Source organism: Elephantulus edwardii, unplaced genomic scaffold (genome assembly GCF_000299155.1).
Source record: "Elephantulus edwardii isolate Elephantulus edwardi_28Jun2011 unplaced genomic scaffold, EleEdw1.0 scaffold00130, whole genome shotgun sequence".
In the NCBI taxonomy this organism is placed as follows: domain Eukaryota; kingdom Metazoa; phylum Chordata; class Mammalia; order Macroscelidea; family Macroscelididae; genus Elephantulus; species Elephantulus edwardii.
Window position 1 is genome coordinate 3,350,920 of NW_006399880.1, and position 22,132 is coordinate 3,373,051.

The window sequence follows — 22,132 nt, forward strand, 5'->3', positions numbered from 1 at the left end:
GCCCACCACACCAGCCAGTTCCCTGCAGGCACAGAGCCCACACCAGGCCAATCGGAGACCCTCCCAGATTCTAGAGTTTCACTCAGAGCATGGCACTCTGGCCTCCTGGAGTTATGAAACTTGGATGAGGTCATTCCAGAGTTGTCCTGGGCCATGTCCTTATCCTCTCTGCAGGAGGGATGCCGGCTCTGGACAAAATGAGGTTAATGCAAAAAGAACGGAATCAAATAAGGAGGGAGAGAACAGAGAGAGACCTGGGCCCATTACTGAGTTCCTGGAGCTTTAGTCCTATACTTGCCAATCATGTAAATTCACCTTTTCTTTGCTTAATTTGATTTTATGCAGTTTCCTGTCACTTTACCAACACACTTGTTTAATGAGCTCTGTAGAGGTGAGAGGATGGATTGCATACTGATGACAGCACATTGGCTCTGTTGAAGACAGCCCTGGGTTCAAATTTTGAGTCTGTCCTGTGTGACCTTGGGCTTGAAAAAGTGCCTTTCCAAGCCCCAGAGGCCTCGTCATTATAAAGGTACTTGCCCAGCAGAATTGTCCTCAGAGTGAAATGAGACGGGACATGGAAAGCACTGAGCCTGGGGCCTGGCATATGGCAAGCGCTCATCCCGAGCTATTGTTAATGAGACAGCATCGTAGCTGGATTGAGAAGCTGGGATAAAAGAGAATTCTGTTAAGATGGGAGAGATGTGGTGTTTGTAGTCTGAGTGGAAAGAATCAAGAGAAGAGATTGAAGATTAAAGGGATAGGAAATGATTGATGGGGCATGATTGATGGAGCTAGGTTGTGGAGGAGTGGGGGAGGGAGGAGGGGATGGGGAGTATTAAGAGCTCAGACACATCTCCATGTCTCTGTATGAGCAGACACAGCCCCCTCTGTCTTCTCTCAAGGTCTAGGAAACGCCCAGCCTTAGGGAGAAAACCATGTGAGGTGCTCGTCCTGGCAATGAGTGGGCAGGGGCTTGGATGGTGAAAGGGAACAAGGCAGGGTGAGCTCGCTCCTCCCAGCCCCAGGTCATTATAACGCAATGACTTCTATCCAGGGTCAGGTAGGAGGCAAACCTCAGGCCCCTGGAACCGTGCCACCACTGTGGTCACCTCTGCGGGTGCGTACCTCCCCCGTTGGTGTAGGCTCTATAGGGGAACCTCCACACATTCCCCAGGCCCACACAGTAGCCGATGCAGGACAGCAGGAAGTCCAGCTTGCCTGTCCAGTTCCCCCGATCAGCAGCAAAGTCCACATCCAGGTCCACATCACCCTGGTCACTGGGGGTCATCAGCAGGTCCGGGGTGACGGGCTGCCAGTGAGAGACAAGAAAGGTGACGGGAAAGAGTGAGCTCAGGCTGGAACTGTAACTTCAAATCTAAAGTATTGGCTTGAGCAGGGCTACTGGTTACATGTTGGACTGCTATCTGAAAGGTCAGTGGTTCGAATCCACCAGCTACTCCAAGATAGAAAGATGAGCAGTATCTCCCCACAAAGATTTATAGTTTGAAACCTGATGGAGGGACACTCTTGAATCAAATCAACTCGAGGCAGTGAGCTTTTTGGAAAAATAAAGACAGAAGCCCTGGTGGCACAGTGTGCTATGTATTACATTGTTCAGCCAAAAGTTTTAGCAGGTGGTCTGACTACACCAGCTGCTCTGGAGGAAGAGAGATGAGAGAGCCTCTTACCTAAGTATTTATAAGCTCAGAAATAAAAAAAGAAGGTTTCCATGATTCAGAACTGATCCCATGACAGTGGATTTAAAGTTAAAAATGATGCTAACATCTAGTGTTCAGTCTCTGGCCAAAAGGTTAGCAACTCAAACCCACCCACAGACATCTCAAGAAAGGCTTGGTGATCTACTTCCAAAAACAATCAGCCATTGAAAACTCTACAGAGTACAATTCCACTAGGAAACGCATAGTGCCGTAACTTGGAATCAACTCGAGGGCAACAGATTTGGGTCTTCGTTTTTGTTTTTTAAAGAGAAAACCACAAGAACCCAGAAATGGACCCAGCTATCTATGACCAACTGATATTCCACAAGGAAATAAAACCTATCATATGGGGAAATGGCAATCTCTTCAACAAATGATGCTGGCAAAACTGGACTGCTACCTGCAGAAAGCTGAAACAGGGTGCGCATCTCACACCATACACAAAAACCAACCCAAGGTGGATCAGAGACCTGGGACTAAAGTCCCAAACCAGAAAGTTCATCAGAGACAAACTGGGATCAAGCTTAGAAGATCTAGTTGTGGCAATAAGAGACTGTCAAATACAGCCAGAAATGCTCAATCTGGAGAGGATAAAATTGATGAAATGGATCTTCTAAAGAGTAAATCCCTGTGCACATAAAAAACTTTTTCCAGCCGAGTGAAAAGAAAACCTACTGATTGGGAAAAAATATTTGGCAATGCCACTTCAGAAAAGGGTATCATGTCAACAGTTTACAGAATCCTACAGGGCCTCCACAAGAAAAAAGACTGATCACACAATTACAGAATGGGCAAAGACATGGAAAGACTTTTCACAGAAGAAGATATTCAGATGACCAACTGACAAATTTAGAAATGCTAAAAATCACTGGCAATAAAAGAGATGCAAATCAAGACCACAATGAGATACCATCTCACTCCAGTAGGAGTGGCAAAATTTAACAGGACAGCAAGTAATAAATGTTGGAGAGAATGTGGTGAGATAGGAACTCATACACTGTTGGTGGGATTGTAAAAGTGTGAAACCCTGGAAAGCAGTTTAGTGTTTCCTTAGAAAGCTGAAATAGAAATTCCATATGACCCAGCTATTCCACTGCTTGGAATATACCCAGAGAGAATGAGAAATGAGGCATAAGCAGAGACTTGTATATACCAATGTTCACAGCAGCGTTATTCACCATTGCAAGAACATGGAAACAGCACAAATGTCCAACCACAATCAAATGGATTGAGAAACTATAGTACCGTCACACAATGGAATACTACCCAGCACAGAGGAGCAATCATTTTGTAATCATTAACTATCTAACTTGGGAGGGACTGGAGAGCATTAGGTTGAGTGAACTAACTTAGTTCCATAAAGACAAATACTACATAAAACATTATTGTAGAATGAGTATGAGGATTGGGGGTGGGGAGAAGGAGCAGAGGGATGAGGAGAGGTGGGGAGTGGAGGGTGGTTAATCATAGGCTTGCACAATTTGATAGGTGGAGAGGTGTGTGTGAAGGAAATGGGAAAGATCCAAAGTGAAAAACAATGCATAAGAACTTTGTAAATAAACCAGTATTTTTTTAAAAAGTATTACAATGGCTAAAAATGTGAATGAAGGATACTGTGAAAAAATGTATATGAATTTTGTATGTAAATCAATATAAAATTACTTTTTTAAATGTAAAAAAAAAGAGGAAATCACTGGTGGGTGGAGAGAAGTGGGGGTAAGGAAATAGGAAAGATCCAGCAGGGATCTGGAAAGACAGGGTAGTGTTGAGCATGGTAGTGACTGATTTTTATAAAGCATAATGAACAGATTCATCCTAGAGAGGGTGAAACCAGGCTTCTTCTTGGAGGCAAGGATTCTAAAGCTCCATCTGACCTACTTTGGACATGTTGCAAGGAGGGATCAGTCCTTGGAGAGGGATGTCATGGTTTGGAAAGTGGAGGGACTGCAGAAGACAGGAAGACCCTCGATGAGATGTACTGATTCCGTGACTGGGGTAATGGGGAGAGATATGTCAGAGATTATAAGATTGGCACAGCATAGAGCAGAGTTTAGGGCTGTTGTACACAGGGTTGCTATGAGTCGCAGGTGATTCTATGGCACATAACAACAACAATAAAAGAGAATGATTGTATGAAACTCAATTTGAATGAAAGACAGTGTGAAGCACAAGGTATACAAACTTTGTACGCAAACCAGTGTAAAATTAAAAATAATTACAATAATAGGAAAAAAGATAAAAGCACTATATTGGTTCAGAGAATCAATTGCTGACTAAAAACTTACTGGACCAACAGGGTAACTTGGACACTAAGAAAACCATCTTGATCTTAGTTTGGTTAATCAATAGCCGGTTCTATTTGATAGTGACAATGATAGCCTGAACCAGAAAAAATCCAAACCCATTGCCAATTTGTCCTTTTTGAACTGTTAGCAACCTTGTAGGACAGAGTAGAACTGGTCCATAAGAAGCAGAAGGCCACATCTTCGTTCTGCAGAGCAGTTGGTGCTGTCACATCACCATCACTGCACCACTAGGATGCTTTGTTAGTAATTACCCTTTACTAAATACTTACTATGTTCCCACCAAGACTTGTTCTTGAACACGAAGCAGCTAAAGCAAATAGAAGAAATAATGAAATGAAAGAGTATGATTTCAATGGGTGACTTGGGAAGACCAAGTATTATAGAAGAAATAATGAAATGAAATGTAAGATTTCAATGGGTGACTTGGGAAGACCAAGTTTTATAAGAAAATGTAACAATATTTGGAAGTAGAAAATTAAAAGGAAAGAACAAATGTAACATTTCTCAAAAGTGTTGAGAATAAGTCAAGACTTGAGTTGTAATATTGAAGGATTCTGTGGACAAAATACTGAACGACTTAAGAAGCATCAAAACAAGATGGAAATAATACAAGAGTCACTGAACCAAAAAGAACTGGTCAGTGTTCACACATTTCAGGAAGTAGCATATGGTAAAAAATCAATGGTACTGAATGAAGAAGTCTTAGTTGCATTGAAGTCACTGGTGAAAACCAAGACTCCAGGAATTGACAGGACATCAGTTGAAATGTTTCAATGGGTGTAGGGATGGAAGAAATAATTTATTTATGCTAAGAAATTTGGAAAACAGTTACCCAGCCAACCTATTAGAAGAAACCTGTATTGGTGCCCATTCCAAAGAAAAATTATACAACAGACTATGGAAATTATCAAACAATATCAATTAATATCACATACAAGTAAAATCTTGCTGAAGATAATGAAAAAGACAATTGGTACATTGACAGGGATTCAGGAGATGTGAAACAAGGAATATCATTGCTGATGTCAGATCTCAAAAGCAAAAGAATTCAGGATAAGGTTTACCTATGCTTTACTAGTGTTGAGGACTCTCCTTCATAGGGTCTCTATGAGTCACCTGCGACTCAATGGCACTTAACAACAATAACATCTACATATGGAGTGATCAACTGGCTCAGCGGGCTGAAAGCGATGCAACCAAGCCAAAGGTGAATTTTAATCCGTGGCCCTCAGGCCTGTCTTTCATTGTTTTTGTTCAAACATTCCTCTAGGTGGTATAGCCCTGGTGTGTCCACTTGCCGTACTGCGGTCACTTGTGGTTGCTGTGAGGCTGAACACTGTGACGTGGTTGTGTCAAATGTGTTAATGGTTGGTTATCCATGGTGGACAGTGTTGGGTGAAACAAGTTTTGGATTAAAACAAGCTTGGAAGGAGGAGTGGCATCCACTTCTGTAATAGCTTGCCTCCAGAAACCATATGAACCTGTAAAGAGGATGAGAGACACCCAAGTGTTGAAGACTCTCCTTCATAGGGTTGCTATGAGTCGTCTGAGACTCGACGCCACTTAACAACAACAACTCTGTTTTACTGACCACAATAAATCACTGCACTATGTGGACCATGTGAAGAATGAAAATTACTGACCACTTTACTGTACTCACGTGCAACCTGTACGTAGACTAAGAGGCAATCGTGTGAACAGGACAAGGAGATATTTAGTGGTTTAAAGTCAGGACAGGTATCTGTTAGCCTTGTATCCCTTCACTATATTTAGCCAATCTGTGCATTGAACAAATGATCTGAGGAGCTGAACTATAGGAGAAAACTCAGCTCTCCTCAATATAAGGATGACATAATCTTGCTTGATGAAATGACAGACTTGAAGCACTTCCTACATTAGCCAAAGACTGTAACTTTTGATATGAGTTGCCCCTTAGCATAAACTCAAAACTGAAGCTCATTGTCATCGAGTCAGAACTGACTCACAGCTTACCTTCCAGAGGGTTTCAGAGACTGTAAATGACATGGGAGAGAAGATTTCGCATCTTTCTCCAGTAGAGCCATGGATTGATTCATACCGCCAGAGAGGCAGCACCTTTGGGTTAACAGCTCAACTTCCTACAGCCTATACCACCAGAGCTCCCTAAAAATGTAACATAAAGAAGACAAAAATCTGCACAGCTGGATAGGTAAGAAAGACTGAAGTTGTCAAGGATCTGATATTATTTGGATGTACAAACAATGCCCCTGGAAGCAGCAGGAAATTAAATGATGTGCAGCATTAGGCTAATCTGTTGCAAAAGAAGTCTTTAACATGTTAGAAAGCAAACATTCCGCCTTGAAGACTGAGGTGTGCCTGACCCAGGCAATGGTACTTTCAATTGCCTTGTATGTTTGTGAAAGCTAGACAATGAATAAAAAGTGTCTGAAGAAAAATGGATGCATTTTAATTATGGTGTTGATGAAGAATAACAAATCCATGGATGGAGGAATGAACAACTCTTGGAAGAACTATCGACAGAATGCCCTTAGAGGGAAGGATGGTGGGGCTTCATCTTAGGTACTTTGGATGTGTTATCAGAAAGGACTACTCTGAGAAAAAGGACATCATCCTTGGTAAAGTTGTTGGTCAGCAGAAAGAAGGAAGCCCCTCAATGACGTGAGTTGATGCAGTGTCTGCAACAATGGGCTGAAATATAACAAAAACTGCGAGGCTGGTGAAGAACTGGACAGTGTTCTGTACCATTGGACACCAGGTCGTTGTGAGTTGGAACTCATGCCACAACTAAGTAACACCACCACCATGTGCTCACTGAACTAAGCTTTTTACTTGCCTTACCTGATTTCCTTCTCAGAATTACCACACGAGCTAAGTACTCTTCTTAGTTCCATTTTAATCTTCAGAAAACCAAGACTCAAAGAGGTATAAAGACACGCTCTTAGGTTTTTACGAAGTTACTAGGAGAACAGGGCCTCAAATTCAGCTCTTTTCAATGATAAAGCTCATGTCCTCAACTCCACTCTAGGTGTCAGATTATAAGAAAGACAGAGAGTTTTGGATCATGTCCGAAGGGCAGGTGGGTAAGCTGGAGGATGTTTAGAACAAGAGATTACAGGAGGATGAGGAGAAAAAGCTGCAGGAGGACTTGGAGGGAATGTGGGCTGTCCTGAGGGAGGGATTAGTTGATGTCCTGTGATTGAAGGGAGCCTACCAAGGGATGCAAGTAAGTAAACAGAAAGTTGAATGCAAAGGGCTTCTATTACGCAGGTCAAAGTAATTATGGCTAACATTGAGAAAAATTAGGCTATCAGAACTCTTAAGCATGCTGACATACAACCTATACATAGACCAAGAAACAGCTGTGTAAGAAGAATAAGGGAATTGCATGGTTTAGAGTCAGGGAAGAGGTGCATCAGGATTGTTTCTTCTCTCCATACCTGTTCAGTCCGCATGTTGAGCAAGCAATGAAGGTGCTCCTTACAGGCAAAGATGGTGAAACTTTTTCTCACATGCTGGAGACATGTTGTCTCACATACTTTGAGCATGTTGTCAGAGGTGCCAGACCTTGGAAAAAGACATCGTGCTGGGAAAAGTCAGTGAAAAATAGTCTCAACAAGATGGATTGGCACAGTGACTGCAACAATGCGCGCGAGCCTGGTGGAGATCATGAGGGTGAGGAAAGACAGGGCAAGGTTTGAACTGCTGTTCACAGCGTCGCTATGAGTCACAGCTGACTCAATGATACCTAACTAAAATCACAACAGTCACCAAAACGGTATGTGAATTTTGGCTCAGCAGCAGAAAAAGATACTTAAATCTAGTTTGCTTCAAAAAGACATGACCTTCCTGTTTCTGGAGAATGAAAGGAACCCAAACTCAGCTGTCTCTCAGATCCCTTTTTAGGATTTGAGGAGGCTGGGTGGGTCCATTGGGCACGCTCACTTTGGGATGGATGCAAGTTGGTGTGCCTATGAGGCCCCAGGGTCCACAGCCAGGAAGGAAGGCCAAAGACACCAGAACGAGTGTCTGGAGCTCACAGAGCAGTTCCCAACAAGTGATCCCAGCAATGGATTGGGGAAGGGAGCAATCCCATCTTTCCCACTGCCTCTGAGACTCACACTACATCAGACAAGAATGAAAGTGTCTTCTGAGACTCAGTTTTCCATCTGGATAATTAGAAAATGGGATCACTGTTTCCAAAAGCATATCCTTTGGGGACATTCATTGATGTTCAGAAGAAAAGAACTGTGGAGTCAAAATAGCTTAGAAAACCCTTGGTTAAGATAAAGTAAAAGAGGCTTATTTGTTGCAGAACTTGACAAAACAGTGCCTTCAATGGACTAATATGCAGTCACCCTCCAACTAGGGCCTGAATAGACAACATTCCTAAATTATATTTAAGCAAAAACTTGCAAGGAATCAGCATGCAGAGATGCACTTGGAGAATGTGGGTCTTGGCAACCCTTAATGAGCCTTCTGGCTCTGATGATCCGTGAAGCAGGATTCACTGAGACGAATTCACTACAGACACCTGAGAGGGCTGAGAATCCAATTAGAGCCTAATCCAAGGGCTCGGTCAAAACCTATCAGTGACACTTGTCCTTTCCCCAGAAGCTGCCCTTCCAGGGACCAGAACAAGTGCATGTCTATGCACAAATCAAGGAGCTACAGAGGTGATGTTGCTGGGGATTGGAAAAGAGGGGCGGTAAAGGTCTGGAGGTGTCTGGTTATAGTGACAGGGTTGAAGCAATGAGCTCAGGTGACAGAATTGGGGTAACAGTGCTGTGTTGATTCTCCATGACAGTGATGACCATTGTAGCAATCTTGTCTGAGAGCCACAAGAAGGCAATGTGACGGGACAGCCAGGCATTATTACAATTGATGGTGACAGAAGAGTATGATAAAGCTGCCTTTAAAATAACTGAGCTTGGAGGTTTATTAGCTGTGATCTGGTGCATGCTAACTGGGCTGAAGGTAGCTAAGTCTCTCAGACTTATCCGAAACCGGCCTCCTTTCTATCTAATGCCCCCATTCCCCAAGGCCTCCACTTCAGACATGAGGATCAGCCCATTGGACGCACTCCCTCTCAGGTAAGATCCAGGGGGGATGGGTGATGTTGGCCTTGGGCTTTGGATGGTGAGACAGACCTGTCACCGTGACACCCACCAAGCCCCATCAGGCCAGCTGGCAGGAGGGCCTGGTAATGAGGCTCCTCTGATCCCTCCAGAGAAGCTGCCCTTTCTGTACTCACAGAGCGGGTCCTGGTTCTCTGTTTCCATGGTGACAAGAGTTCCAGGAGCAGGATGCTGGCAGCTCAACCCCCTCCTCCCCCAATCAGAGGGAAGCCTGTTCCTGCTCCAGGGACAAAGGATGGGGGGTCTCCCAAAGCTAAGCCAATCAGGAGCCCACCTGGGTCCCCCAGGCCCACCACAGGAAGAGTCTCAGGAGGCGGGCATGACAAGCATGGGATTGGTCCAGAGATGGAGGGAAGCAACTAAATAAATGGGGCAGGGCTGGAAGCTTAATGAGTCGCTTCCCGCTCTGCCTGAGTGGGAGGCTCCCACTCCTGATCCCCCACCCCAATGTCACACAGGCACATACGCCTGAGCTCACTAGACCTAAGCTCAGTCTTTTAGGGACCAGCAGATGTAGGTCCCCACTGGTGGCAGAGGCTGGGAAAGGCAGGGCTGCCCAAGCCCAAGGCTTTCTAATCTTCTAGGCAGGAGGCAAGAGGAATCTGGTGTCCAATCTCACCAGATGGGGAAACTGAGTTTCGGAAGGGAAAGAATAAACCCAAGGTCAAAGAGTATGTTGAGGGCAGAGCAAAACGAGGATCCAGAGTCCTTGACTCCTAGTCCAATGCTCACCTCTGAACATTCTTGTTTGCTGATATCTGCCATTTTTCACCCCTAACCCCTTCTCTTTGAAAGCCAAGGAAGGGGCCCTGAAGGGAGATGGCTCCACCGTAGTCTTAATGGTCCTGGGATGTTAGCCCACCATCAAGAAAGCAAAGAGCTACATACACCCTTTTGTGCTTCAGTTTCTGTGTCTATAAAGCAAGGGTAATAAGGTCTAGCTCCAGAATTACAGAGTATTAAATGAGATAGAGTTCAATAAGCTCTCAGCTTGCAACCATTCAGTTCTTAAAAAAACAGAACTAACAGCATAATACCTGGAGAGAGCCAAAGAAGGGTAGAGGCTCTTAGGGGAGGGGGGCATAGACAAGAGGAAAGGATAGGAGCAGGACCCAAGAGATTTACCCACAAATTGCTCAGGAGTCACTCGTGTCAGGGAAGGACAAACACCCACGCAGCACAGTGCTCCCGCAGCAGGCAGCCCAGGGGCCGAGAGCTTGAATGAATGTGTAAGGGGAGGGGGGAGGGCATCCTTCAACGTCAGCTTCTGGGAACAATCCTTTCATATTTACCACTGCCTCGAGTTTGCCACTCCCCTCCTCCACGGAAGGAGGATGAGGCTCTCGCTTGGAGCCCGCACTCTGAGGGTGGCCCAGCCACGATTCCTGTGAGAAGGAAGAGGAGCTTGCCTCAAACTCGCAGGGTTAGCAGCAGCTGCAGAAATTGTATCCAGTAGTTCTAACTCCTGGGCAAGGACTGTGACTTTTAAAGCAAAAGCCAGAAAACTTCCCCAATTACTCTCCTCCCCATGCACAAAAACAACTTGTCCGGAAGGTCCAGTCTCCACAGAACAAAGAGGGGAGAAGGTTGACGTCCACGTCCAGGGCTCCGGGAACACGTAGGTTTGCTGCTCTCGCATCCTCTCCGCCTAGCTCCTCGGCTCCTCCGAGGTCTCCCATTTCCCCTCCCTAACTATGCCTCCTGTCAGCTCTGCGGAAGGGCAGTCTGGGGTCCCAGCAGGGGAAGCTATTGCTGCCAGAATGAGGCGTCAGGGAGAAAGCAGGGGGTGGGCCCTACAGGAGAGAAAAGACGGGGTCTCCTGCAGGCCTGTGGGACTGCTTCAGTGTCGAGTACATGCTTTGGGCCCGTCCATACCCCAACCCCCCAATTTACCCCAGCTCTGGGCTGTTGCTTGGCTAACCACCTCCAATCAGTCCCTGGACGAAATAGGCGGAGGACGGGCAGGGGTTGGGGTCTGGCCAGCTCCTGCCCCGCGCCTCCTGAGGCTGCAGACACCTGTTCGCAGGGCAGGTTCTAGCCCAGTGATTATGGGCTCCCATCCTGGTCACTAGATGGCACCGGGGTGGGTGGGAGGGGACAGACTGTGTGCTCCCACTCCTCTCCGCAATCCAGTCCAGCCGGCCTTCCTGGGCCCAGATCGAGTCTGAGTGCCCTCTCCAACCCTCCCAGGACTTCAAAGGGGGCGGGCCCCTTCACCCTTCCCTCAGGTGAGCCCCCGCCTGCAGACACTACCTTGCGGAGGTGAGCTCCCTGGAGCGTCTTCATCCCGTTCGGCAGGTTGCCAGGCTTCCCTGGCTGGTTCCCCCCAGCGCAAGGAGCGAGGGGCCGGGGCCGTGCAGGCGAAGGTGCTGCCGGCTGGCAGCCGCGCCTTTGCCTGGAGGCTCCGCACACGGCTGGGGAGGGCAGGGGCGCCGGCGATGCCGTCTGTCGTCTGCGGGTGCGGGGCGCGGGTCTGCGCTGCGGCCCCCCTGCTTCTTCTTGCGCAGCGCCGGGCACTAAGGAAGGCGCACGGCTGCGCCCGACTAGATATCCAGACAGACGGGCTGACTGACGGACGGCTAGGGGATGCGCGCGCCCCCGCACGCAGAGCCGCGAATTGGAGAGGCCAGGGCTCAGAAGGAGGGCGGGGGTCCGCGGTGAACTTCACAGCTCTTGGGGCCTCAGTCACTGCCTCCTGCATGACCTTGGGCAAGTGACTTGTCCCCTCAGGGCCTCTTTTTCTTTAGCTGGGCAACAAGAGATTGTGAGCAAAGCGCATGGACAGGGCCCTTGGGGTCTGATACCCGGACCCCGCCTCTACTTTGCTTGTGTGACCTTGTCCGAGGTTCTTAAGCTGTCTGGGTTGCCACTTCTTCATCTATAAAAAGGAGGTACTTGCTTCAAAGGAGTGTGAGGAGTTCAGGGACCTTGTGCCTGTGCGTAGAAAGCATTTACCTAGAGACCTTGCACATAGTAGGTGCTCAGTAAACACTGGCCAGATGTAGGTTGCCCTCTCACAATAAAAGAGTAACAGTCACTTGCCAGATATGTGTTCAACCATCCAGTCCATAGATATGTTTACTGAGCACTTACAATGTGCCAGACCACAGAGAGGTTAAAACGCTTACCCAAGGTCATAGAACTAGTTGTTGTTGTTGTTGTTGTGTGCCATCGAGTAGCCTGTGACTTATAGTGACCCTATGTATAACAGCCCTAAACCCTGAACTCTCCTGTGCCATTCTTATTGTCTTGACATACCTACCCTCATTACCCCAGTCACTGAATCAATCCATCTCATCATGGGTCTTCCTCTCTTGCACTGTCCCTCCACCCTCCCAAGCAAGACATTCCTCTCCATGGACTGGTTCCACCTGGCAACATGTCCAAATTATGTCAGACAAAGCCACAGATCCTTGCCTCCAAGGAGCAGACTGGCTTCACCCTATCCAGGACAAACCTGTTCCCTAGCAGTCCATGGTATATTCAATACTCTTCTTCAGCACCACAGAACCAATTCTCCTTCTATCATGCCTAGTCATTGTCCAGCCTTCTGACACATAGCAAATAATTGCAAAGGCTTTGGCCTGGACCAGGCGCACCTTAGTCTCCAGGCTGCTCTTTAGTACTTTGGAGAGGTCTCTCACAGTAGAACTAGTAATGAGTGATTCAATGAAAGAGCCAGGCTTCCAGACCTTTCAGGTTAGCAGTGGCCTTTGACACTTCTCCTTTACTAGGATGACAGCAAACTGAGGAGGAAGGTTATACCCCAGGAGAGGATAGGGCATCTGCCACTGTGACTTAGATCATCCTCAGGTTCCTTGCAGCCTTAGGAAAGTCTTCTGTCAAATGGGCCATCCGCCCTGCTTGCCTGACCTCAGAGTACTGTGGTGATGACAGAATGCATAGAGATGATAGGAAACGACTCGCTGGAGCGATTGGACACGCTGGTTGGTGGGGACTGAACCAGCATACGTATTATATAGTATTCCTTGCACCCTCAAAATGGTCCCAGTCTGGAGCTTAAATTCTATGGCTACTGCACCATCACGGGACATGATGAGGCATTTAGGAGAAGTTGAAGATGATGGTCTGTTGCCTTTCACTACCTGGGTTCTCCTTGGAACTTGGAAGGAGGCAGTAAAGTTTAAAGCAAAGCAAAGCAAAGGCTAAGATGAAGAACTTGATCTGTTTCAGGGTTATCCTTCCTCCTTAGGTTCCCTACAAATTCTGCTTCTCCCTGTACATTTGCTCACAGAGAGCCTCTTCCAACTAGGTAAGGTTGCTGGGAAGTCAAAGACTTTTTATTAAATCCGACTGAGTGACTTAATGTGACAACACCTAACAACAAAAAACAATAACAACAACAGCTGTGTGCATTGTGATGACTATTAACATCCAACTAATTTTGACATTTTTTCCAACAGCCCAGTAAGACAGATAGGAGTATTCTCATTTTACACATGAGAACCTGGGTCATCGAGTGAAGTCCTGTGGCCAAGGTCACACTGAGTCTTGTGCTGAAGCCAGGAGGGCTGTGAGAGTCATGCCTGGAGAGAGGCAGGATGTGGACACTCCCAAACACAAGGAGCTTCAGTCAGGACTCCCCTCCCACCTGCCTCCCATCCTTTGCCTCTCCCACTGGGCTGCCACAGAGGATGTTACCATGTCTCTCACTGGAGAGTGGCAGCCCTTCTGAACCATCCCTCCCATGGCTTTATTTAACCCCTTGGAAAAGGGCTAAAGTGTCAGGGAGTAGTGTTCAAGCAGTTGTTCCAGGAAGACTGACTTCCTTATGGTCCCTTTCCAATAACACCTCACGGGTCCTGCCCAGAGGAAGAGGGCTAGGGCTTTATTCTTCCATGAAACACATCATGACATCACTACTGGACATAAGTGACAGTCGCTGGGACTCTGGGGTACAAATGGATCCCATTTCCGACTTTCAGATGTGGAAACTAAGGCCCAAAGAAAGAGGATGGAATTTGTCAAATCACTTAGAAGAGGAAGAATCCTGATTAAGGCAAGATAAACACATATAGACAGGAGAAAAAGATTATATCCATGACCATAATAGGTTTGACAGACAATATCTTTATATACATATTTGGATATGCTGTAAATATATATATTTGTTATACAATTATATCGACAGATAGATAGCTTATCGGTAGATGGATAGATAGATAGATAGATAGCTCTGGTGGCCTAGTCACAAGAAGCTGTGCTGCAACCTGAAGGCATGCAGTTGGAGCCAACCAGCTGCTCTATGGGAACAGGATGGGCAGTCTCCTCCCGTGAGATTAACTGTCTCTGAAATCCTGCTGGAGGATCAGCTATGGGTCGGTTCCGACTCTCTGTACACAACAATGACGTATATATAGTAGAGCCAAGAGGCACAAAGGAACAGAAACTTAATCATAACCAAGTACCTGAATAAATAAATTGCTGGTTCTAAAGTTCTCAGAATGATGTTGTTATTGTTATGTGCTGTCGAGTCACTCGTGACTCATAGTGACCCTATGTACAACAGCCCTAAACCTTCCTCTATCCTGTGCCAATATTATTGTCTCTGACACACCCACCCCCATTACCCCAGTCACTGAATCAGTCCATCTTATGGAGACTTCCTCTCCTGCGCTGTCCCTCCACCCTCCCAAGCATGATGTTCCTTTCCAAGGACTAGTCCCTCCTTGCAACATGTCCAAAGTATGTCAGACAAAGCTTCAGAATCCTTGCCTCCAAGGAGCAGCCTGGCTTCACCCTCTCCAGGACGAACCTGTTTGTTCTCCTAGCAATCCATGGTATATTCAATACTCTTCTCCAACATCACAGCTCAAAGGCATCAATTCTCCTTCTGTCCTCTCTATTTTTTGTCCAGCTTCCTGACTCATAGCAAGTCATTGCAAGGATGATAGTCTCAGCAAATATCAAAATCAATTGACATAAAATAGGCCAGAAAAACAATGTCCAAACCCTGCTTTGGTAAGTATCAACTGATGTCTTAAAAACTTGTAAGTGTAAATCCAAGGTAAGACTATTTGGCCCCTCCCTGTCCAGAACAAAGAACAGGGAAGAAACTCAAAGCTGTATAGAAACAATAAGTCCTGAGTCCTAATGGGCTGTGATAACCTCAATCCCCATTACCTCGAGATCAAAAGAACTAGATGATGCCCAACTACCCAGATGAGCACTCTTAAAAGGGTCACAGAACAGGCTCCCAGACTGAGAGAAAAATAGGTAATAAAATGAAAAACTAGAAAAACACCTATGCTTTCTGGTCTGATAGAGACTGGTGGAACCCCTGAAGCTATTGCCCTTGGTCACCATTTGAGTCTGGAACCAAACTCACCTCTATGGCTTGACTTTCAGTCAAACAATAGACTGGGCTAAAAGATTGATAACGGTTTTAAGATATTTTATATTGGTTTTAAGATATGTTTCAACAGATGCAACCCTTGATGTGTTCACCAGTCTATGCCAGGAAATTTGGAAGACAGCTGCATGGCTGACTGGCTGGAATAGATTCACATTTGTTCCCATTCCCCAAAAAAAAGGTGGCTCAACAATATATGGAAATTTTAAAACAATAACAATATCATATGCAAGCAAAATATTGCTGAAAGCAATGCAAAACCAGCTAGAATAGTACATTGACAGGAAACATTGTTGATGTCAGATGGATCCTGGCTGAAAGCAGAGAATACCAGAAGAATGTCTTTTTGTGTTTTATGGATTATGCTAAGATATTTTTGACTGTGTGGATCTTAACAAACTGTTGCTAACATTGAGAAGAATGGGAATCCCAGAAAACTTAATTGTGCTCTTGAGAACTCTATACCCAGGTCAAGCAGCTATTGTCTGAATGGACCAAGTAAAAATACTACATAGGTAAAAATTAGAAAGGGTGTGTGTCAAGGTTGTATTCTTTTTCCATACCTGTTCAGTAAAGCAAATAACTTGTGAGGCTGGACTCTGTGAAGAGGAATGTGGCATCAGGATCAGAGAAAACTCTTCAATAACCTGTATTATGCTGATGACACAGCCTTCCTTGTTAAAAGTGAGGCAGACTTGAAACACTTGTTGCAGAAGATTTAGAACTACAGCCTTCAGAATGGATTATATCTCAACATCAAGGAAGTAATATGTCCTCAGCACGGGGCCAACAGACAACATCGCGATAGATGGGGAAAAAAGTTAAAGCTACCAAGGATCTTACATCTTGGCATCTGTAGTCAGACGATCAGGAGACTCACTCATTACATTGGGAAAGTCCTCTGTCAAGGACCTCTCCAAAATATTTAAGAGCAAAGATATAAGCTTAAAGACTAAGATATGCCTGATTCAGGCCAAACACCTGTTATATATTTCTGAGAACTGGACATTGAACACAGATGATAGAAGAAGAGCCATTGAGTTGTAGAGCTGGAGAAGAGATGTTGTTGTTTTTATGTGCCATTGAGTTGCCTGTGACCCATAGCAACCCTATGTACAGCAGCTCTGAACCGTGTCTTATCCTGAGCCAGTCTCACTAATTCCAACACACCAACCTCAATTGCCCCATTCACTGTATCAACCCATTTCATCTGGGGTATTCCTCTCCTGCACTGTCCATCCACCCTTCTAAGCATGATGTCCTTTTTCCAAAAACCAGTCTCTCCTGGCTGAGTGTCCAAAGTATGCGGGACAGAGCTTCAAAATCCTAGCCTCCAAGAGAAACATGGTTTCACCCTCTCCAAGACAGACCTATTTGTTTTCTTGACAGTCCATGGTATGTTCAAGACTCTTCTCCAGCACTGCAATTTAAAAGCATCAATTCTTCTTCCATTATCCTTAGTCACTGTCCAACTCTCTGAAGCATAACAAGTAATTGCTAAGATCATGGCCTGGATTAGGTGCACCTTAGTTTCTAGACTGACATCGTTGCTTTTGAGCTCTCTGGAGAGGTCCCTGACAGCAGATTTTACCAATGCATTTCCTCTTTTGATTTCCTAACTGCTGGTGTTAAGAATGCTGATTGTGGAGCTGAGCAAGCTGTATGTAACTGTTAATAACCTCAATCTCTTCTCCATCTATCATGGTGCTGCCAATTAGCCCAGTGGTGAGAATCTTTGTTTTCTTGATGTTAAGCTTCCATCCACATTGAAGACTATAGTCCTTGACCTTGTGCAGCAAACACTTTAGGCCGTCTTCATTTTCAGCTAGCAAGGTTGTGTCACCTGCATCATATATGTTGTTGATGAGTCTACCTCCAATCCTGATGCCACATTCCTCCTTATAAAGCCTTGCTTCCCAAATGATCTGTTCTGCATATAGATTGAAAAGGTATGGAGACAAGATGCCTCCCTGATTCACTCCTTTCCTGATTTTGAACCATGCAGCATGGAGTCCTGACTGTTTAAAGAACAAACAGATACATCTTAGAGAAAGTGCAGGCAGAGTACTCCTTAGAGGCAAAGATGATGAAGCTCCACCTTTCTAACTTTGGACATGTTGATTAGAAAGATTATTCCCTGGAAAGGAAATCATGCTTGAAGGGTCAGCAAAAAAGAGGAAGACCCACAATGACATGTATTGACACAGCGACTGTAGCAACGGGCTCAAGTAAGGATGGTACACAGGATAGGATTCAGGTCTGTAGTTCACAGGATCGCTATGAGCCATACTCAACTCAATGGCACAAAGAACAACAACATGCAGGATGAAATTGACAACAGCAACTAGAAAGATGAGTTAGAAAATTTGGAAGACAGTAAATTTTTGTTAGTAGAGGAGGAATAACTCAGAAAAAGAGGGTGAGAATAACTCTACTATTTGAAGAATGTAATCAATGAACTAAATTGTGCATATATAAGCTATTGATTTGTTTATATCTTCTGTGTATATTCTCAACAAAAATTAAAACATATATTAAAAAGATTAAGAACGACAGCCCTCAGTGTGTATTATATCTCAACATTAAGAATATAAAAGTCCTCCGGCCCTCTGCCTGGGGCAAGCCGTCACGGCCCTCTGCCCGGGGCGGGCTGCCCTTGGCCCCCTGCCTGGGGCGGGCTGCACTTGTCGGCTCGGGACGAGCCGTCACGGCTCTCAGGGTGAGCTCCTCAGTCCCCAGATTGTGCCATCTGACCCCTGGGTGGGGAAGGAGAAGAAGAAAAAAAAAAAGAATGCCTAGGGTATCCAATGTTACCTAGGCCACCTTCTGCCACCACCACCCCCCCCCAGTAAACCTGAAAGCAACACCCTCAAAGCCCTTCTGTTTGTAACTCACAAGTTTGTTCTCTCTAGGTTTGCTCCCTTTCCTATAGGTAACCTTAACTCTGAGTTTTACTCCAGAATTGACCCTGAACCCAGTGCCAGTGACAAAAAGGAAATACAACTGACAGCTAAGGAAGCAAAGAACGATGGAGCCTCTGGGTTCAACCAGCCATCCCCACTGGACCCACCTGGGAAAACACTTTGCAGTCCAGAGGGGAGCAAATGACAGGAAAATATCTTCTAACAGAACAAGAAGGCAAGCAGCTTTAACCCAAGACCACCAGTAAGGTGATAAAGCGTCCTCCCTTCCCCCCTTTACATCTACGCCCCTGTTCAGCATGAAGAAGCCAGAGAGTCGGCATCCAATTCCCAAATCAATAAGGCAGTTGGTTTAATTACTATTGGAAAATGCTTGTCATTCCTCTGTAGCATCTGGTCCCCACTGGACCCTCATCATTTCCTTCACCTGCTCCCCCCACCGACCAAACTGTGCAGCTCTGCAACTGCATCCTGGCCCATCCTCACCCTTCTGCCCCCAACCCTCACCTCCTTGTACCCCCAATATGTTTTTCCCCAATAAAAAATATTAAAAATTTTTTTTTTAAAAAGAATATAAAAGTCCTCATCACGGGGCAAACAGACAACATCATCATAGATGGAAAAAGGGATTAAAACTGCTGATGGTTTCATCTTGCTTGGGTCAACAATCAATAGTCATTCTGGGCACCAGCAGTCAGAAGATCAGGAGACTCACTCATTACACTGGGCGAGTCCTCTATCAGGAACCTCTCCAAAATACTTAGGAGCGATGATATCAGCTTGAAGACTAAGGTATGCCTGATTCAGGCCATGGTCTTTTCAATCACCTGGTACATATCTCTGAGAACTGGACATTGAATACAGATGACAGAAGAAGAATTGGAATCAGGCCTGGAATCCAGGAGCCTCAACCCACCCAGCTACGCTCTGAGAGCATACCTTTCTGCTACCTGCTTCTCATCCTCACACCCTTCATTGGTAAAGTCTGCACTTCCATAAAACAAAGAATCAAGGTAATCTAGAACCTCCTTATCATAGCATATTGTCTGCACAAACCTATCTGTCTACTGACATCCCACTTTTGTAATATACCATGATTGACCATTCTAGCAAGCACATTTGACAATTACTGGCACTTGGAATTCTCTCCCTGCTTCCAGAGGGTGTTGGGGTATGACTAGGCAAAAAACTTTTGGGTTACCCCTTGGTAACCCAAACCTGTAGACAATTTTCCTCCCCTGAGCTCCACTCTTTTCTCAGTTTTGCTCCTGGTCTCAACATCAGACCAGAAGTGAAATGGAGATGCATGCTAATTTAAAGAAAGTGTTAGATGGAAATGTACTTTCTTTTATTATATAGAAAGATATTTTTAAATGCATATAAATAAACATTTTTCGTTTGCTTGAACGCTCAGGTTTTATCACCGTGGAGCATGTGTTTTGCTACAGCAGCAGTGGTGACTGTGAAAAACGAGGTTCCAGACTGCTAGTCCATCTGGTGTGATTCAGAGAAAGTGGTTCTGAGCAGCCTCGCTGGGGCAGGGTTCCCCTACAAAGACTCCCAGTCCGAAGCCTCCCCCACCCCCAGAAAGCTGTGCTCCCCGGTTCTGCATCCCACTCTCTGAGCATCTCTGTTACCCAGGCCACAGCCAGGCTGGTTCCTTCAAGCTCTGCCGTCCCCACACCCTCCCCCATCACAGCCAGTCCACATGTACACACACACACACACACACACAGGCTCTGTGAGACCATTCTGTTTCTACCCTGAGCTACTCCCTTGAGTTGATATGTTTTCTATTCTGCTTGTTCCACAGCAACCTCTTGACAATGTATAGGTTCTCAGAGTTGGGTTTCAGACTGTTGTGGAACCTGAAGTTGCATGCAAAGCACACTGTTTTTTTGCTAGAGGCCATGACCCAGCCATGGGCCTTCGAAGACCAGACCAGGCCAGATGTGGGTTCTGTCTGCACGTCTCATGTCCAGTGCCTGTGTGGGGCCTGAACCTATCTGGTGCCCAGGAAACTGTGGTTGCATCAGAACTCAAAAATTTGGTCTTTCCCTTTTCCTCACCTTTGTCTCCCTCTGCTTCTAGGGAAAAGGAAGAGAAAGAGTAAAGCCATTATATGTAAAGCAGCCCTGAAAGGAGTGCTGGAACACCAGGTGACATTCAGGTAACTGCAGGATCGGACAGAGCCTGAGGAGTTCCTCTCCTGAGCCACTAGGCATTAGCCCTAGCCATTAATTGAACTCTCTGGGTGAAAGAAAACTCAATAACCATCTTATAAGGCAGTCATTATGCTGGAAGTTCTCTTAGGCTGTGGCCTTTTATGTGGAGCCCAAATTGAAATTGACAGCAGCTGACATTCACCTGCCTGCCTGGGGAGAAGTTAGAACACCACTCAGGCCTGCCAGCGTGTTAGTCTAGGATACAATCAGCCCATGAACGGGGGGTGGGGTGGGGGTGGAAACTCAGGCTCTTACTTTGTGCTATGGCCTGTGATCCACACCACTCTGAGATCACCTGGAGTATTTTATTTCCATTTTATAAATGAGGAGACTGAGGCTCAGAGAGGCTAACTAGCTTGCCTAAGAGGCTCCATAGCTTGGAAGTAGATGGGCAGAAATCCAAGCCATCTGGCAACAAAACCTCTTACTAAACACTGAGGACGGGAGCTCTCACTGCCTAGTGAGTAATGAGTTGTGCTGCCAACTCAAAGTCAGGCAGTTTGAATCCATCAGCTGCTCCATGGAAGATGGGCAACCTCCTCCCATGATATTTACAGCCTCTGAAAATTACTCGAGGGTCAGTGATGAGTCAGTTTTGATGCAGCAGCAAATAACAAACAATGGCTGGCGAGCTCCGTGTTGTAGGCTGGAGGGAGAAGTATTGCTAACCCACTGGCAGTGCTTCTCTTGGGGTTTCAAAGCCAGCAGCAGCTCCGCAGAACAAAGACAAGCAATCCCATCCTATGTGATTTACGACCTCTGAAGACTTGCTGGAGGGTCAACTATGAGTCAGTCCTGATGAGGCTAGACAGTTAGTCATAGCTGAAGGTGCAGACCTCCTGCTCAGAACATCTTGAGTGAGTGGAGTTCATGAAGAATGCTAGTAGATATTAGTCAGGACTCCAGGATAGAGTAGTGTGGAGAGAGCTAGATTAAAGGAAATTCAAGGGGTTTCTTTGCACTGAGACTAGTCAGGGCATTTGATGTGCTAATGCACCACTGTGACTCTCCCAGAAATGTTGAATCTGCGGGACTTCCCCAACTTACTTGACCAGAGTAACCTCTTTTTGGTAGACAGACTCCCTAACTTCACAGATAGGGAAATGGAGGTCCAGAGAGGGCAAGCAGTTACCCCAGAGTCACACAGCAAATGATTTTAAGGATTGAAAAGTTGTCTCCACTCACAGTCAGCCACCCTTTCACCAACTCTTTTCCATGACCCCTTCCACTGATACCAACTGGTTCCCATTCCTGCCAAAGGCAGGAGGAGGGAGAGAAGCACCAGCTTGTGCCAGGGCTGGATCCTCCGCATGCCCTGTTGTCACATGTCCCAAGAGCAAAGGGCAATGGCAGGCAGGCTGTGCACTTTTTATGGCCCGGCCACCTCCCAGAACAATAAACAGAGGCTCAGGCAGCTGGCACAGGAATCTGCTAGGAAGAGGAAGGCCCGC

The 22,132-nt window shown here is 45.9% G+C and overlaps 1 protein-coding gene across 1 annotated transcript in view; it reads right to left on the reverse strand.

Moving 5' to 3' along the window:
• Window positions 1-11,448, reverse strand: part of SLC6A7 (solute carrier family 6 (neurotransmitter transporter), member 7) — a 30,252-nt gene extending 18,804 nt beyond the window's left edge. The window contains exons 1-2 of the mRNA XM_006893696.1: window positions 11,416-11,448; window positions 1,129-1,312 (exon numbers count right to left, since the gene is read on the reverse strand). Of these exons, the coding sequence (XP_006893758.1) occupies window positions 1,129-1,312; window positions 11,416-11,448 (217 nt within the window). The remainder of the gene's footprint in view (window positions 1-1,128; window positions 1,313-11,415) is intronic.
• Window positions 11,449-22,132: the final 10,684 nt, after the last annotated feature.